General features: G+C 48.1%; 3 protein-coding genes across 3 annotated transcripts; 1 reads left to right on the top strand and 2 right to left on the bottom strand.

The window, feature by feature from the left end:
* Positions 1-5,749: 5,749 nt before the first annotated feature.
* LOC123043266 (probable glucuronosyltransferase Os04g0103100) lies at positions 5,750-9,132 on the top strand. Its single transcript, XM_044465676.1, has 4 exons — positions 5,750-6,922; positions 7,321-7,570; positions 7,926-8,145; positions 8,841-9,132. The coding sequence occupies exons 1-3, from the start codon at positions 6,132-6,134 to the stop codon at positions 8,094-8,096; spliced, it is 1,212 nt and encodes a 403-aa protein (XP_044321611.1). The 5' UTR covers positions 5,750-6,131; the 3' UTR covers positions 8,097-8,145; positions 8,841-9,132.
* A 979-nt stretch (positions 9,133-10,111) lies between these two features.
* LOC123043265 (eukaryotic translation initiation factor 3 subunit M) lies at positions 10,112-13,055 on the bottom strand. The gene is made up of 9 exons (XM_044465675.1): positions 12,685-13,055; positions 12,470-12,614; positions 12,156-12,368; positions 11,887-12,031; positions 11,157-11,307; positions 10,970-11,079; positions 10,797-10,894; positions 10,638-10,707; positions 10,112-10,461 (listed from the first exon to the last, which is right to left on the bottom strand). Exons 1-9 carry the CDS (start codon positions 12,911-12,913, stop codon positions 10,372-10,374), a joined length of 1,251 nt encoding a protein of 416 aa, XP_044321610.1. The 5' UTR covers positions 12,914-13,055; the 3' UTR covers positions 10,112-10,371.
* Positions 13,056-14,949: 1,894 nt separating this feature from the next.
* On the bottom strand, positions 14,950-17,853 carry LOC123043264 (rhomboid-like protein 19). Its single transcript, XM_044465674.1, has 8 exons — positions 17,596-17,853; positions 17,106-17,224; positions 16,949-17,009; positions 16,468-16,634; positions 16,061-16,175; positions 15,721-15,923; positions 15,476-15,586; positions 14,950-15,338 (listed from the first exon to the last, which is right to left on the bottom strand). Exons 1-8 carry the CDS (start codon positions 17,680-17,682, stop codon positions 15,248-15,250), a joined length of 954 nt encoding a protein of 317 aa, XP_044321609.1. The 5' UTR covers positions 17,683-17,853; the 3' UTR covers positions 14,950-15,247.
* Between the last annotated feature and the right edge of the window lie 476 nt (positions 17,854-18,329).

Raw genomic sequence — 18,329 nt, 5'->3', positions numbered from 1 at the left:
CGGAGCCCGGAAGAGAGCGTGGCCTAGCTAGCTAGCTAGGTCGTCGGCGGGACCGCACACCGACGCTATAGATACCGGCGGCCGGCGGTGCGTGACGGACCGTCTGCCTCTTGGCTGCATGTTCACACCGACCACACTCACCTAAACACGGCATGACAGACAGCTGAGATGAGGTCACGGAACGGATACCGTGTCAAGATCTCAAGTCAAGCACCGGTTTCACCTTTCTCGTTCATGGCCAGACCCAGATGAAGAAAGGAGGACTCGTCTTTTTATAACAACAAAAAGCAAGGGGTCTGGTTCCCGATTTTCTTTTTAAAATGAGAAGCCGACATGCCTGATTAGAATGAGAAACGACGACGGTGTCTTCTGAGCGAATGAACTGCCATCGAGCGTTTTTTTTCTTCTTCTTTTGTATTGGCCATTTTGACCCTCTTTTTTGGCAACTCTTGTCTACAACCCTAGTAGCACAGCTCAAAAGAAGTGTCAGGCGTTTGAAATTTTTTTCAGGCGGCAGTTAGTTTTTTCCTTTTTTGTGAATGCAGGCGACAGTTAGTTCCACACAGCACGAGGCCGAAGGCGGGGATGACGTGAGAAGCGGCAGCGACGACCATCAGCCACACTGAGGCCGAGCCAAGACCTCGCCGAAGACAAGGACGACACTACGAGCGGCAGCGTCCCAGCTGGAGGCAAAGAAGAAACTTCGTCAGGGAGGGGGGGGGGGTGCAGGGGTTTGCCAGATTTCCTGCAAATGGGGAGGGGCTAGAAGGATGACCACGGTGGTGGCCAGTAGCGATGATGATGATGATGATGATGTGTGTGTGTGTGTGTGTGTGTGTGTGTGTGTGTGTGTGTGTGTGTGTGTGTTGGGGGGAGGGGGAGAGGAGGGTGGGGTGTTGAGGCAGTGTGCAGTAGCGCCTACCGGCCGCGAGTGGTAGAGGCCACAATTGGGGGCTTGGGGCGTGGTGCGAGAGGAAGAAGACAAGGAGGAAAAAAGATGAACAATGTTGGTCTGCTTTGGGCCATTGGATGAAGATCCGATGGCCCTGAAGAAAAGTGATTGATGCAAAACTATTTTTCAAGGGCCTAACTAATATAGACACACGCAAAAAAGGGGTACTGCCTGATAAAAGAAAAAGAGTACTACAAGAATGCTATCGAATTTTGTTTTCCCTTTGCATCACACGCGCATTTGATTGTTTCGTGTTCGATTAATTCCCTCCTACTTATCAAAAACAAAATAAATGAGAATTCTAAATGCATATCTTGATTTGGTACTGATAGGACAAAAAGGTGGGGATCAGGATATGCATGCATGATTATTAGTGAGAGTGAGTCACGAGAGGAAAGCCGGGTGGCTAGATGTGATTGTTCGGATCCTTTACAATCTACCGTACGTTCGATAGTTATAAAGGCCGTCGTTGGGAGAGCAAGAAGCAGATTCGGATTCCATCCGTTCCGGCGACCCATACGCGCGGCATAGGCAGGCCGACGGGATGAAAAGGAGGGAGAGGGATCCATCCACCCGACCGAGAACTGAAACCATGTACTCCCTGTTGGAAATATGCCCTAGAAGCAATAATAAAATGGTTATTATTGTATTTTTTTGTTCCTGATAATTGTCTATTGTTCATGCTATAATTGTATTAACTGGAAACCATAATATATGTGTGAAAGACCACAACATGTCCCTAGTGAGCCTCTAGTTGACTAGCTTGTTGATCAATAGATGATTATGGTTTCCTGACCATGAACATTGGATGTCATTGATAACGGAATCACATCATTAGGAGAATGATGTGATGGACAAGACACAATCCTAAGCATAGCACAAGATCGTGTAGTTCGTTTGCTAAAGCTTTTCTAATGTCAAATATCATTTCCTTAGACCATGAGATTGTGCAACTCCCGGATACCGTAGGAATGCTTTGGGTGTACCAAACGTCACAACGTAACTGGGTGGCTATAAAGGTGCACTACAGGTATCTCCAAAAGTGCATGTTGGGTTGGCACGAATCGAGACTGGGATTTGTCACTCCGTATGACGGAGAGATATCTCTGGGCCCACTCGGTAATGCATCATTATAATGAGCTCAACGTGACTAAGTAGTTAGTCGCGGGATCATGCATTACGGAACGAGTAAAGTGACATGCCGGTAACGAGATTGAACGAGGTATTGGGATACCGACGATCGAATCTCGGGCAAGTAACATACCGATTGACAAAGAAAATTGTATGCGGGATTGATTGAATCCCCGACATCGTGGTTCATCCGATGTGATCATCGTGGAACATGTGGGGGCCAATATGGGTATCCAGATCCCGCTATTGGTTATTGGCCGGAGAGGTGTCTCGGTTATGTCTGCATGGTTCCCGAACCTGTAGGGTCTACACACTTAAGATTTAGTGACGCTAGAGTTGTTATGGGAAATAGTATGTGGTTACCGAAGGTTGTTCGGAGTCCCGGATGAGATCCTGGACGTGACGAGGAGCTCCAGAATGATCCGGAGGTGAAGATCGGTATATTGGATGAAGGGTATTGGAGTCCGGAATTGTTCTGGGGGTATCAGGTGATGACCAGCGTGTCCGAAAGGGGTTTCGGAGGCCCCGACAAGCGTTGGGGGCCTTATGGGTCAAGGGGAGGGGGCACATCAGCCCACTAAGGGGTTGAGCGCCCCTCGCACCCCATCTCACGTAACCAGGAGAGGTGGGGGCGCCACCCCTGGGGCAGCAGCCCACTTAGGGGGTGGGGGCGCCCAAACCCATCTAGGGTTTCCCTTGTGGCCGCCGCCCCTCCCCTAGGAAACCCTAGGGCGCCTCCCCCTCCTTCCTTCCCCCTATATATAGTGAGGGAGAGAGAGGTCAGCCGCACCCTTCCCCTGGCATAGCCCTCTCCCTCCTCCAACACCTCCTCCTCCTTCGTAGTGCTTGGAGAAGCCCTGCCGGAGAACCACGAGCTCCATCACCATCATGCCATCGTGTTGTCGGAGTTCTCTCTCAACTTCTCCTCTCCCCTTGCTGGATCAAGAAGGAGGAGACGTCCCCGGACTGTACGTGTGTTGAATGGGGAGGCGTCGTTGTTCAGTGCTTAGATCGAAATCAACCGCGATCTGAAACGCTACAAGTACGACTCCTTCATCCGCGTTCTAGTAACGCTTCCGCTTAGCGATCTTCAAGGGTATGAAGATGCACTCCCTCTCTCTCTCTCTCTCTCGTTGCTAGAATCTCCATAGATCGATCTTGATGATGGGTAAAAAAATTTGAATTTCTGCTACGTTTCCCAACACTCCCTCCGTCCGAAAATAATTATTATTAAAATGGACAAAAAGAGATGTATGCAGAATTAAAATACAGCTAGATACATCTTTATTTATTATTCTAAAGAGGTGGCCCGATGAGATCAGGTCACGTACCGTGTCTACGATCAAGTCAAAACACCTGTTTGTTGTGCATGGCCAGAAAGAAAGGGCCAAAAGGGCTGGTCTGTCCACCTTTTTCTGGCTGAAAACTGATCTGATTATTGTCCATATTCGAACTTACGAAGAAAGCACGCCTTTGGTCACTGTACTTTAAAATACGACCAATACGGTTACTCAATACGTCTATACGTGATTATACGGTCACTGTTCACCATACACCACCCTTCGCCCGTCGCCGCTCCATTTGACCACTTGTTGACCAATCCGAGCCGACATGCTCCTCCTTTCCGTGCAAAAGAAACTTTTTGATTTACACTCACTCGCACTGTCTAGCTTTGCATGTTTGGGCCTTGCAAGTGACAATGGCTACGGGATGTTGAGAAATGCCTGCATCAGGCTGCTTGTTGTGCATGGAAAGAAAGGGACAAAGGACTCGTCTACTTGTGCGTCCATTGATGTGCACAGCTATTTTTCTACAGTGAAGTTGATGTCAGTCAATGAGACCTAAATCATCAACAAGTGAAAGTAGCAGAATTACGCTGGCGAGCGATTTAAGGGTCTTCTTCCACTAAAACTTATTCACAAGGGGATGAACGACCTTTACCAAATTTTTTTGGCTGAAAACCAATCTGATTGTCTATACTCACACAGCCGGGAAACCCTGTTTAGAGCAGCTTTGCTGTATTGCTGACATAATTTTATACACTAGTGCGCATTTGAAAAGTTGGCTAAAGGGGGGGAGGACCCCTCCCTCCCTCTGTCCCACTAACATAAGGCCGTGCTCGGAATAGATGTATTATAATACAGAGGCGCATAATTTACAAGTGTAACCTACCGGTCGACGTGCAAACTCCAGTCCAAAGTGAAACGACGGGGTAAGGTGTGTATTCTTTACAAGTGTATTTTCAAAGAGAAACAGTGATCCAAACAGGGCCTAAGAGTGTTTCTGCCAATACACTAGTGTAAAAAAAACGCTCTTACATTACGGGACCGAGGGGGTACGAAAGAAAAACCGATGGCTTTCCGCCCAGATTTATACTCTACGTACGTCACTACACGCTCCATCCTCCGTCCGAAAATACTTGCCGGGAAAGTAAACTTACATAGACGCATTTAAAATGAGAAACAGCTATGCCTGATTAAATTGATTAATTCCCTGTTTGATTTGATTAACTCCCTCCTACTTTTTAAAAACGAAGTTAAGATGAGAATTCTTCATGCATATATCTTATCTTGCTTACGAATGTCCCCACACCTTCCGTTGCTCGAGCCGAAACTGGAGTCGTCACATATAATTGGTAGTCAAGCAGCCGAAATGTAAATGAGGTTGCATGTCTTATCCTACTTATAAATAGCTCCACATCTTCAGTTGCTTGAGCCAAAGTTGGAGTCTTTTCTTTTCTTTTTGCGGGGTGCCAGCGTTGGAGTATAATAGTTGGCAAACAATAACTATGCCATTAATTTTGGTGTGATGGAGCCTATATCTCATGATAAACCTTTTAAGTAATAAAACGTCTTTATCGAAAAACCTCTGATGATAAAGTATGTTTCATGTCACTTCGGGCCAAATTGTAAGACGGTATGGCTTTTCGACAGTCACAAATTCAAAGCATTCATCAGTTTGACCCATCAAGATTCAAATTGAGTTTCAAGAAAACATAATCCCACCATTTGTGTTTTCTGGTCAGTTTGTCCTCCGTACACTACCTATAGGGTTATTTATGTCCTACAATAGCACGGCACGCTATTGTTTCGCCTCCGACAAGATAAACCATATCCCACATGGTGTATTTCACTTTTTTCACATTTCTCTCCTGCTTCGCAAGAGGCGGCAACATGGCTGGCGGCCGCATCGGGTCGACCAGGAAGGTGATCCTCAAGCGGAACTGCGAGGGTTGCAGTGGCTCGATTTCAACCACCCCAAATGCAGAGCCCGTGGCCACCGACTTTGTCAAGGCTCATGTGGGTGTCCGTCACCGGCCCGCTCGTGGCAACTCGACCATGGATTCTCGGGCGCGGTCGAACTTATTAGCCGTGGAGGTCGTGGTGTTGCGGGTGAAGAAAAAACTTAAACGAGGGCTAAAATGGAAAGTGTAAATTTACATCACATGTCCAAAAAAAAACTTAGTTTTAGTAGTAAAGTTACTGCCGGTGAAGCTCCGGTAGAAAAAAAAACTTAGTTTTAGTAGTAGGAACGGCCCCAGCATTTGAGCGTCGCCGAAATTCCGTTTCTGGATATATGGAGCAATTATTTAACACTTGCTTGTTATATTTTCAGCCTCTGTCCGTAGGCGTAGATATATCGAGTCGCTGCCGCAGCTCTGCTCATCTCCTTCCAATCCACCCCGGCCGCGTCGTCTTCCTCTCGCCTTCCTCCTCCCCGGCCCCGCCTAACCTCCCCGGCTTTTCTCCCTCCCCCTGGTCCACGGCGACCTCGGACTTTCCTCCACCAAACCGCGCCAACCCCCATTCCATTCCATTGGCCGCCCCCTCAAACATCCCCCCGCCATTCGCGCCACCATCCATTCCATTTCCATTCCTTCCTGCTCCCCCACAGCTTCTCCATCCATCCGCTTCCGCCCCCTTTCTCTTTGACCCTCGCCGGCCGGAATCGGCCCAACTCCCCCCGTTCTTATCCCCCGCCCTCCCGCTCCCCGGACCCCTCAGGCCAGCAAGTTCTTGGAAGAGCAGGAAGTGATTCAGAGGTAGGGATGGCGTCGATCCGGCGGCCGCACTCGCCGGCCAGGGCGCAGCACCTGCTGCGGCACAACCACCCCTTCTCCACCGCCTCGCCGCCCTCCTCGCCCCTCCGCCACGCCTCCTCCGCCTCCTCCTCGGCCGCCGCGCCCTCCTCCTCCTCCTCCTCGCCCAGGAAGCCGCCGGGCCACCCGCACCCGTTCCTCTTCTTCACCCGCCGCCCGCTGCCGCGCTTCGCCGCCTTCTTCCTCCTCGGCTCCTTCATCGGCCTGCTCCACCTCCTCTCCCACCTCCCGCTCCACCACGGCCTCCCCGCCCACCCCTCCTCCTCGCCCCACCCCACCCACCTCCACCACCACCTCCACCCCATGACCCAGCAGCAGCAGCAGTACCTGGCCGACGACGCCGCCACCGCTGCCGGCGGCGGCGAGGAGGGGGACGCCAGCGACAAGCTGCTCATCATCATCACGCCCACGCGCGCGCGGGCGTCGCAGGCCTACTACCTCAGCCGGATGGGCCAGACGCTGCGCCTCGTCCGCCCGCCCGTGCTCTGGGTCGTCGTCGAGGCCGGCAGGCCCACCCCGGAGGCCGCCCTCGCGCTGCGCCGCACCGCCGTCATGCACCGCTACGTCGGCTGCTGCGACGCCCTCAACGCCTCCGCCTCCGCCGCCGCCGACTTCCGCCCGCACCAGCTCAACGCCGGCCTCGAGGTCGTCGAGAACCACCGCCTCGACGGCGTCGTCTACTTCGCCGACGAGGAGGGCGTCTACTCCCTCCCGCTCTTCGACCGCCTCCGCCACATCAGGTACCCCCCATCCCCTCCATCCCTCCTTCAGATTCAGCCGCGTATGCGTACGAAATGTGCAATCTTTGGCCAATTTTTATCACTCATCTCAAGAATCAAGATCCAAGTTCCAATGCATGCTTGCTTTCTAGGACGGCAAAGCAAAATTTGGCATCTAGAGCTGAAAACATCAAAACTTCTTCCATGGAGTTGCTCTCCGAATTGAAAATTTCTGCTTTCTTTACAAGATTCGGTAGTAGTACTAGCACACATTCCTTGCCTGGAACAGCAGTTAGTATCTGCTACCCTGGCAAGCAAACGAATCTGAAACCTTATGTCCCAGCACTGCTTGATAAAACTGGATGATGTGTGAAGCTCCAACTCATTGTTGACTTTGCTGCTGGCTGTCATTGATTTAGGAGGTTCGGCACATGGCCGGTTCCGACGATCTCCGAGGGCGGCCACGACGTCGTGCTCGAAGGGCCCGTGTGCAAGCAGAGCCAGGTTGTTGGGTGGCACACCAGTGGGGGTGCCAACAAGCTCCAGAGGTTTCATGTCGCCATGTCGGGCTTCGCGTTCAACAGCACCATGCTCTGGGATCCCAGGCTGAGGTCCCATCGGGCCTGGAACTCCATCCGGCACCCGGAAACGGTGGAGCAGGGCTTCCAAGTAAGCCCCTCCTTGCTTCTCTTTGCACCTCTTGAGAGCTTCACATGCCATGTTCAAATCAAGCACTATAGTGGCTAGTATAATGTGTGCGTGTTCGTCTTTTAATCGATCGGCATTTCGTCCTGTCCCAACCGCTATGCCGAAACCGCACACGTGGAAATTCGAAAGATAACAAAAGGCGTCGATGGAGCAAAATAAGAACAAAAAAAAACAGTTGTGTGTAGCCCTCTAACAAATGGTGATCAATCAAACAAACAAATGGGAGATCCCATTTGCAAGCTTTGTTTGGACCTTATTGGCCATGTTTTTCTTCATGGGGTATTAACAGCTTGAGATTCTTCTTGTTACTTTGCAGGGAACCACGTTTGTGGAGCAGTTAGTGGAGGATGAGAGCCAGATGGAGGGCATACCCGCAGACTGCTCCCAAGTAATGAACTGGCATGTGCCATTTGGATCTGAGAGCCCGGTCTATCCCAAGGGGTGGCGGTCCGCGGCGAACCTGGATGTGATTATCCCTCTGAAATAAATAGTGTCATCAGCAGCTCTGTTCATCAAAGCACTAACTCGTTTGACAGGTTGGTTTGCTTTCCGATCCCCTCTCGCAAACTCTGCTTAATTTCGCTCTCTGCTTCTGGATTGCGATGCGTGGTTGCTTCTCACTTATTGTGTGTTTTGTGTCCTTCAACCTGACTCTAGCGAGTAATACACGGGTGTCATTCGGTTGTGTTTGTCCTGTCTCTTTATTCCAGTGACATTTTCTCCACGAAATTGCAGAAAGTGTGCAATGGTAGGGCTCCGGATGTTAGATTAGTTGGCATCTGATTGTGACCCCTTTGAATTTTCATCTGCCGGGTGTCCTTGGTTGACGGGGACAACGGTGCGTGCCGCTGGCTTTCAGTCACTGTACAATTAATTATTTCCATGGAAATGTTTCTGCATCACGCAACACTAGATTGGTTCGATTTAATAATCTTCTGATAATTTCATGTATATCCATTACGCTGAATAATGAAGGATGCGGTTCAGATCGCTACCGAACTGTAGTTAAATGACACAAATTGATATCAGTTGATTATAAAAAAAATAAGGCGAACTTCACAAGAACCGGCCTATGCATTTGTTAGCGTACATCACGGCTATCGCTTTCGCCTTGGAATAAGTTTTTTTTTTCCTAGCCTCTGAACAAGTTTGTATCTTAGTTGTTGCAATGGATTTATGCTTAAGTCTCTTCGAACTTTATCTGAACCCAATTGCTGGTGCTTTGTTTCAGGCATTTACATAGCGGTTGAGCCTTGAAGATTGGGCTCAACAGGTGCAGAGGCATTCCAGGCTGACTTACCTTTGAGCAGCGGCGGCGGCGGCTCTTGGCAAGACGTTGCTACAATGTAGTTTTCGCAGTACGACTTTTGAGAAATATTTTGTAGGATGGAGAGAACTGGTGGGGCAACTCAACTCTCTGCGTGTAAATGTAAATGTTGTCGCGATTTGTATTCATTTGTTGAGTTGCAAAAGCCAAAAGGTGGAATATATATGCAAGATTTGAATATCTTTCAGTTGTTGCACATGGTCTTGGTAGATGTTCAGTGCAAAGGTTTAAAGGTGCCCTTTGATTCGCAGGATTCGCAAGAGAATTTTTAGTTGAATGTCTACTAAGATCCTATAGGATTTGAAAGTCGTGGGAATTTAGATCAAAGAGTGTTTGATGGATAACCGAATTTGTACCGAGAGGTTTGTCGATGGAAATTTTCCTCTAAAAAGGAGTCAAGAGCAAACTTAAAATAAAAAAATCCAAGGATTCCAATACGGTGGATGTATGTACAAAAAAGATCATAAGAATTCAAATCATTGAAAAAATCTTATCAATTTCTTTGAATCAAAGGAGCCGTTATTGACAGACTCAAAAAGTTGGTGATACTCTGCTCAAGCTATTTGAGTGTGCACTCTACCGGATGAATGAACTCAGAACACAACTTGCTTGGAACACAAAATTTTTGCAGGACACGAGGGAAGAAAAACAGGTTCTAAACCGGCAAATTCGTGAGCAGAGTTCCCACCGGTTTCTTCCCGGGGATACCCTGTCAATTCGTGAGCAGAGTTCTATCCCACGCCAACTCCCATCATATGCCAAACAAGAGAATAAAAGTAAAAATCTACTTCCCATGCCTAATCCCTTCATAAACACCCTTGTGCAAACTCCCATTCCTCTGCCCGAGCGTTTACCAGACAGGCTGTTAGATTTCAGCACAGACATCCAGCTAAAACACCAGCTGCTTGATAAAAACATACCTGATACAAATTCTGAACAATCCTACAGGCATCCAATATGAACAATCAGGAATGTGTGTAACTGAGTAACGGCTGCTTCAAGCATTTGTTGTAGGATGGAGAACACCTTTGGAGACAATTGTCGCAGAACACGATGAAACAAGAGTCAGGTCCTAAACCAGCATTTAGATTTCATCACACAACATCCAGCTAAAGCACCAGCTGCTTGATAAAAATGAACATGATACAAATTCTCAATAACCCCAAAGCCGAACCTTGGAAAAGAACAATCATCATGATAAAACAGGCATCCAGTATGAACAAACGCGATTTTGCAAGAAGTAACTGCTGACTTCAAGCATGGCTTCTGTCCACAAAATTCATGCGACATGAGATTGCTTAGCATGCCATTGCAACCAGGATCTAGCCAAGCATGGTCACGGGGTAGAAGTGTTTCGGATTACAAGATATCTAATACAAAAGGATTGCTCGTCTAATCTCTCAGGCTATAATCTCAATTTAGGGTCTCCCTGCGATCAGCGGATCATCAATCCTTGCATCCCCTGCCCGCCATCTTCAGTCACCTTGTTAGCTTGGATTGTGTTGATAGCACTTGCAATGTTTCCCTGTAGCAGAATTTTAAGAGGAAATTGTATTAGTTGCTAGGTAAGCACCTAGCTAAAAGTTCTTCTCTAGGTCACTGTAGGAGTTACATCTGACATTCATCAAGAAACGGGAGAGCTATGCATTTCTTACTGAACTAGTTTGCGACAGTGAAATTCAAGACGAGGAAGAGGCTTACCCTCCACACTCCAAGCTTTGAACGTAGACTCTGCCATTGTGGCATCCCGAAGACCCTCGCAGTATGCCGGCTGAAATTACATACCAGACCAAGTATTAACCAAAAAGGAAAGCGTAACACTGTAACATGGACCAAGAAAGTCTTGTGGACATGAAATACCTGACAATGACCAGTTGATTAAGCTGGTCAACTTTGCAGTCCAGAATCTTGGACGAAATTGCTTTCACGATCCAATATTCCACCTCATCATCATTGATCTAACAAAAAGAATTAAAAAAGTCAATATAATATTAAATCAAGTGAACAATAGGAAGGCAAGGTAAGCCGATTACCTCAAGGGCTTTTGTAATTGCAGAGTAAGGAATTTCCCCAGAACAATGGCCGCTCAGATCAAGCAGGGACATCAGGCGCATTTTGGTTATGCACTCCTCATGAACCAGTCCTGCAAATGGTCCCACCATTAGATATCAAAAAGTTGAAGCAATGTAGAATTGCTAGCATTGGTTCACCAGAACATACCATATCCTTGCAGCAAGCTAGAGTTAGCAGTCTGAAACGCTAAATAGGAATCGAGCCTCTGAGTAAGGAATATCTTCAGTAGCTCGTAAACTGGCTGATACTTCTCATCTTTCTCGAGCTGTGCAACAGCTGGCATATCGAGCAGGTCACACTGCAATAAGTATATTTCCATCAATACAGTATATAAAGTAAGCAGCCAGTGCTAGGTTTTTAACTGGCATTAAACCACATGTATAGTTTGCAAGGTTAAAACTTGCTAAATAAATCCCTCAAGAATTTCAGAACCTACTGTTGGCATACAAGGCACAACGCCATACAAAGCAGTAGCAGAGGAATTGGGCAATGCAGTGCATAGCGGCACAAGTTTGTGGAAGCAGTAATCCATCAAACCAAAAGAAGAAAGGTTGTAAGGGATATCTTGTCACGATGTTGGCACGGTCCGGTAGTAACCAGAAATATTTAAGGTAGACAAGATTAACATTTGCAGGCTTGTGCGAGCAGATAGCTATAGTCTTATATCTAATATATAGTGATATTTGACTGTTATGACCAAATTCACATTTGGTGACATGATTGGAGAATAGGATGTTATATCATGTTCTGGTACGGAGAAAGCGATACATCACTCACAGAGAATCAAACTCATAAGCGTGCATTATGTCTCCCACTAGATTTTTTCCGTCCAAGCACAAGACCTAAGGCAGAGATGTGAACCGAAGGATGAAAGTACCTGATAGAGATCAGATGACTTGACGAACTCAATGATTGCTGCAGCAGCTTCTTCCTTTGCCGCACCGATTGCATCAGCATCATCAGCCGACCCATCGAACGTGGCCAGGTACTTGTTGAGAAACTTGAAGTACTCCTTGGTCATGCTGACAATCATCATCATAACAAGAACGGACCGCATCAGTATACAACAATCTTGCCATGTTACTTATATACAGTGGCTAAAAAAAATGCAAGGAACTTGGAAGCAGAGGGCAACGCGTGCCGCACCCCTTGTGGTCCTTGAGAATCCTGGTGACGGCGAGGAACAGGTCCCTCTGCTCCGGCTTGCCGATGCCCCAGTAGGCGACAAAGGCGTCGATGTTCTTGAAGGTGGGGACGACGCAGTCGGCGGCCTTCCCGGCGGCGGCGAGCTCGAGCGCCTTCCTGTACACCAAGGCCTTGCCGGAGAGGCTCGGGAGCAGGTTGTACAGGCTGAACAGGCTGCACGTATCAATACATCGGCATCGTCAGGAAACTTATATGGCAATCCGATGCAGGGAGGCAGGGATGGTGAGAGGGTCGCCGGCGCCGGCGCCTCTTACACTTTGATGCGCAGCGTGGGCTTGTCGCCGGGCTGGTGGGCGAGCTTGGCGCAGATGAGCCTGGCGATCTCGAGGGCCTCGTCCTCGGACCCGGCCTTGGTGACGAGGTTGCAGATGACGGTGAGGACGCACTCGAGATCTGCGGCTGCACAGAGCGACGCGGGGTAAAGCAAGGCGCGAGTCGGCGAGGAGCGGACGGAGGCGGACTGACTGACCTTTGTCGGGGGCGGTGGGGGCGAGGAGGAGGAGGTCGGCGTTGGCGAGCATGAGGGAGGCCATGTCGAGCCAGCGGCCGGCGAGGGCGTGCTGCTGCGCCTCGGCGCAGAGGCGGGCCACCTCCGGGTCGGCGACCTCGGCGCCCGCGTCGGCCCAGGCGAGCTGCGCCGTGGAGCGCACCACCGCCAGCGTCGGCTCCTCCTCCGTGGTGTTGACGATCGTCGCCATGGTCGTCGGATTCGCTTCCTTCTCTCTTCCGCGCTCGCTAGGGTGCGCCGCCGCCGGAGTGGGGGAGGGAGAGAGGAGGGGATTGGGATTGGGAGGCGACAGAGAGAGCAGCACGAGGAAACCCTAACACCCGACGCCTCGGGCCCACAGGTCAGTAGATGTCTACTCGCCTAGGCCTTGAGTCCAACTATGACAGATGGTCCGTCTCATCCAAAACCATTATTTTTTCTCATCTATAAAAAAGAAATTCTAGCACCTTTTTATCTTAATTGTTTGAATTTTTGGAATAATTTGCAAGACAGTTCATACGAAATGTCAAACAGCTTAGTGACCGTCTTTACAATTTAGGTATTTTCAAAGGTAAACAACGCAATTCAGCATACGAGCGCCAGCACGCCCCCATCAAGACCATCAATGGCATGGCTCGATGTCCTTTATCGAGAATAATAACAACCCACTTCGTGCCAGGGTCAAAAGTAGTGTGTGACTTCGCTTCTAAAACTACCCCCCTCACATTGACCTCGGCATGACTTACCCGCTCTAATTGTGTTTTTTCCGCTAGAGGCGACACCTGGTATACTTTATATACGCTAACTAACAGAGGCCAAAGTCATCATTGTTGAGCTCTTCTTTGCTACTAGTTAACATTTCCCGCCTTCATTCAATCGGCTTTTAAAACGTTGCATTCTGCTCTTTTCATCGTCGTGTATCAACATGAAAACGTGCATGATTTGGATGTTGCACTATCTTTTGTATCCGCCAAACCATTGTTATCTCCCCTCTTTCAGCTTTATAGAGTGGCGGGACGGGGGAATTGTCCTTTGGTTCCTATGTGTATATATGTCTGGCATGGGGAGAAAGTTTAAGAAGAAATCAAACCACTTTAGAAGTGTTTTTAGAACAAACCTGACTTTCTTTTGCACTAGTATATAAATTTTCATGATTAAAAATCGCTGTTGACCTCAGGAAAAACCAAAAAGTGCTGCTATTACAAGTCACTATTCATACTATTTTGGCAGACTTTTTTTGTTTTTTGCACTAAACTCAACGGGTTTTTACAAGTACAAGAGAAGGCCAAGTTTATTTCAAATATATTTTCATTTTTTCATTTTTTTATTTAATTAATAGTATTTTTTTCTTCATACAGGGTGTATATACAGCCAGGGACCGAAGTTCCTGTCCGGCAAAATAGCCCTAGGAATCAAAATGAACAACAAAACTCATAAAGAAAATTAAAATGAGAAAAAAAAGTCACAAAAAGATCACTCATATAACATGTGCTCGTTGTCCACGTGCTTTTGAATTTTAATTCGAGCAAAGAACATTTTTGTACCTTGAAAAGAATTACAATTTTTTGTGGCTCCTGAATATCAAAGTTTTAAGCACTAACCTGTTTTCTAGGTCGTGCGCAATACTCATACTTTTCCACATTAATTTACAAGCACACAAAAGACTCGGACATTTTATTTTAAAAATTGGAAATGTTCAGCATTGCGATGGACTATTATTCATTCGTGGGCTCAGCTGCATTTTTTTTTCCTTTGACCATCAGCTTTTGACACTTTTTACCCCTCAAAAAAAAATCAGCTTTTGATACTATGAGCAGAATATAAGTCATAAAAATCGATCTGCATAAAATTTGTGGCGTTTTAATGTGGCTGTAGTTATGGATTTAGTATATACTCTTCTTCATAATCTGCATTACTACTTTCTAATCTTATCTCTATGCCTTCAGGTCAGATCACACATAAATTCGCAAGGATAATTGATTGTATAGACCAATTTGATCCGAATACTTTGGGCAGGATCACAAACACATCTACTCCCTCCGTTCCTAAATATAAGTCTTTGTAGAGATTCCACTAGGTGGACTACATACGGAGGAAAATGAATAAATCTACTCTTAATATGCATCTATATACATCCGTATGTGGTTCATAGTGGAATCTCTACAAAGACTTACATTTAGGAACGGAGGGAGTAGTTTACTGCATGTCCATCCAAGCTATTATTGTTTGACTGAAATCACAGTTCACTTGAAAAAAAATACTTCACATTGTTACTGACAAGTCATTCTCTTTCTACATTACAACATCTGGGGCAAGGGGATGCCACCCTTTTTCTTCTTTCCTCACTGTAATCAGGAACTACAACACAATTTAACCAACCTATATTCTCAAAACAAGGGAACAGAAAAAGGGGCAGTAAAGTAATATCATATCATCGGTCCACTGTAAAAATGAATATGCTCCCCGGAACACAAATCCGAGGAGTTACAAAGCACGGAGGCATGCGACCGTGGCCACTACGACGACGTAGCACAGGGGGGGATTCTTAGTCTTCCGCGGAGTGAGCTGGGGCTTCGGCGTCAGCCGCGTGATGATCCGCGGCCATCCTTTCCTCGAGAACCCTCTCGCCGCGCTCCCTGCAATGGTGAGAGTTGAGCTGGTGAGCTTTGGAACGATAAAATGTTTCCCGAGAACTCATGATTTCGAGTTTTCAGCTTCGCTGTACTAGCATTTTGTGGACTCATGTGTACTGTGTTTTGCGTGTGAACTGTACCTTCTTCTCGATGCCTTAGTAGGATCGGTGACTGGGAGGGCAATTTCCGAAGGCTTGGACCTCGCACACAACATCCGGTCGAACAGATTAGCAACTGGGTCTGTGACTGGCCTGCAAGAATCACACACAGTAAAGATTAATTAGTTGAGAAGCTGGGTGGTCAATGGGACAGACTTTGCTAGTGTAGTACTCCGTCTGTCCCCCTTATTTTGGGACGGAGGGAGTATAATGGAATTCGAAATTACCGCATGGCATCTGGGAACAAGCTGGGGAAGGAGAAGTCATCGCTTGGGTCGCCCTTAAGCCCTGTCAGTGGGTTCTTCTGGAAGTATCTCAGGTAAAGCCAGCTGACGTACATCCCAGACAACAAAGTCGGCAGGAAGTTGATTGAATCCGGCACAATGAAGGCCATGATAGTTGAGAAGCACATGACAAAGAATGGCATCCACTGCAGCAGCAGCAAGGAAGGCACAAAGAGACAGAGAACTCCACATTAACAAACTTATAACTTGTCGGCGGAAGAAGTATGAAACAATACAATTACAGCCATAGAAATTGTACTGTACTAGTAGTCTATCAATGTACCTTGGCCTTAATTTTCCAGAAAAAGCACATGGGGAGCTCAAGGTTTGGCAGGAGCTGCTTCAGGCCAACCAGAAAGCCGGCAAGGGCGCCATGGAAGCCAGAAAGTGGCGTTACACTGCACAGCATGAGATAGCAAGGTTAGCTAGCTGGTGGTTGTAATGTGCAATATTTGAGCCAGCAGCGTCACGCCATTTTCAGAGACAATAGTATGTAAGCCCAAACAATCATAGTACCGCAGTGATCCAAGTACATAAAAGAAAAATTATCCAATAGAAGGGTAATAAGCGCACAAATGGAGCCGCTATGCCTATGTATTCTAAATGGAAATAAGCAACATGCACTACATAATGAAAGAATTTTTTTTTGCAGGGTACTACATAATAAAAGATTGATGGCTTAAAACTTACAGGAAGCTCTCTTTCCCGGTGACATAGTACAGTGCGACAGCAATGCAGAACGCAAGGATGCCGCAGATGGAGTTGATCAAGATAATGAACTTCAAGAACTCCTTGCGGCCCCAGACTGGTTCGATATCCTTCCCGCAGAAGAGAAGACCAAGGGAACTGCCAATAGCCTACAAAAACAAAATAAAATAAAAGCGGTTAACATAACGCATAGAACACACAAAGGCTGCCTAGTCTAACTTTCGAGATACTGGTATCTTGTTCTGAATTGTGCTTTTCCAAAGTGGTTCTGAATTGTGCTTTTCGAAAGTGGTTCTGAATTGTGCTTTTCGAAAGTGATGACTGACGGATGCTTTCGATACAATGGTTCTTTATTTGGAATGTAATCGCACAGCTAGCCGAGTTGTTGTAAGTTTCCATTTCATGGCCATGATGGAGTAGTAAATTGAATATGATTGGCGAGAGATCTAGCTAGTTAACTCACCCCTGGAAGGACTTGCTCAATGTAACCGGCTGTGAAGACGGTCCATACGAAGGGAATTGTCCTGGAAGACACAAAACAAACTATTAGAGATGAAATTCAGCTCACAGTTTCAAGCCAACAAAATTCAGATACGCAATCCATTCAGAATTTTACGCACTTGGCGGGGATGATGGCGAGGTAGTTGAGGGAGGAGGGGAGGAGCTGGAGCAGCACGTAGCCGCCGATGAGCACGACGACGAGGCCCTTGCAGGTCCGCGTGAACTCCTTCCCGGGAACCTGCACGCGCGCCGACAAAAAGCATCACCCGTAAGCATCACCGACAAAAACAGACGCAGATCTGAGCAGCCAGAGACGCAATGAGCTGCCGGCGAGGCGCCAGATCGAGCCCCCCCGCCGGTCAACGCGGCGAGATCCCAGGACCGCCCCCTCAGATCTCGCAAGAAAAAGAAACCAACTTGCCGGAAATGGCGGGGCGGCCCGCCAGATCTCCCGCCGGCACGGCGAGATCCGGCCACCGCCAGCCGCCTGGATCCAGCCCCCCGGGCAAGGCCGGCGGGCGAGCAAGCTGAATTCTTCCATCCCATCCCACGCGCCGAGCAGGCAGGCGAAGCAAGAGGTGGCGGCAGAGGGGAAAGAAGGGAGCTTACGACGGCGGGGGCTCCGGCCTGGTCGTCCGCGGCTCCGGCGCCGTGGGGCTCGGCCGTGGCGGCCTGCAGCGGCTGGCTCTCCATCATCCCTGCCTCGTCGTCAGTCAGATCTCCCTCCCCTGCTGCCTCGGCTTGCCGACTGCTCGGTTTAGTAGAGGCGCACGAGGGAGGGGGGAGGAGGTTGTTGGGGGTCAAAGCCTCAGCTCGGGTAAGCGGAGGGGGCTGCTGGCTCACTGCCTACCTCGCCGGTTGCCCGTCGCCTTCCGACCACCCAACGCCAGTAATTACTCACTGAGCGCACACACGCTTCTTTCTTAATTGTGGCGTTTAATCGCGTTAACCTCGCTTACCTTTGCCACCAAAAGTCAACCGGTGAATCACATTGTCTAAGTCAAGTTGTGTTTGGGTGTTGGAATCCGAATTGGTGCGGATGAGTGTTTGGTTCAAATGAGGCTCGGAAACATCGTTAAACTACTCCAAAAGAAGGAAATAAGGTTTAACTATATGAAATATTGCGTTTCGATGAACACCCCCACATGTGGCGGCCACGGTGGGATCGGTTTGCTGGCGGTGAACGATACAGGAGGTGGCTACCCGTGGAGGATAAAGCCCCTCTGCCGTATCTGGATCCATGCGCGAAGCAGGGAAGACGATGCCATGGCCGGTAATGGCGAGTATATTAGAGGAACTATCGTTCTGACAGTAGGCGGTCAAGTCACACCGAAGACAGGGAT

This window comes from Triticum aestivum, chromosome 2B (assembly GCF_018294505.1).
Source record: "Triticum aestivum cultivar Chinese Spring chromosome 2B, IWGSC CS RefSeq v2.1, whole genome shotgun sequence".
Taxonomy (NCBI): Eukaryota; Viridiplantae; Streptophyta; class Magnoliopsida; order Poales; family Poaceae; genus Triticum; species Triticum aestivum.
Note: the sequence above shows the minus strand (reverse complement) of the source record. Positions and strands in the feature narration are given on the sequence as shown.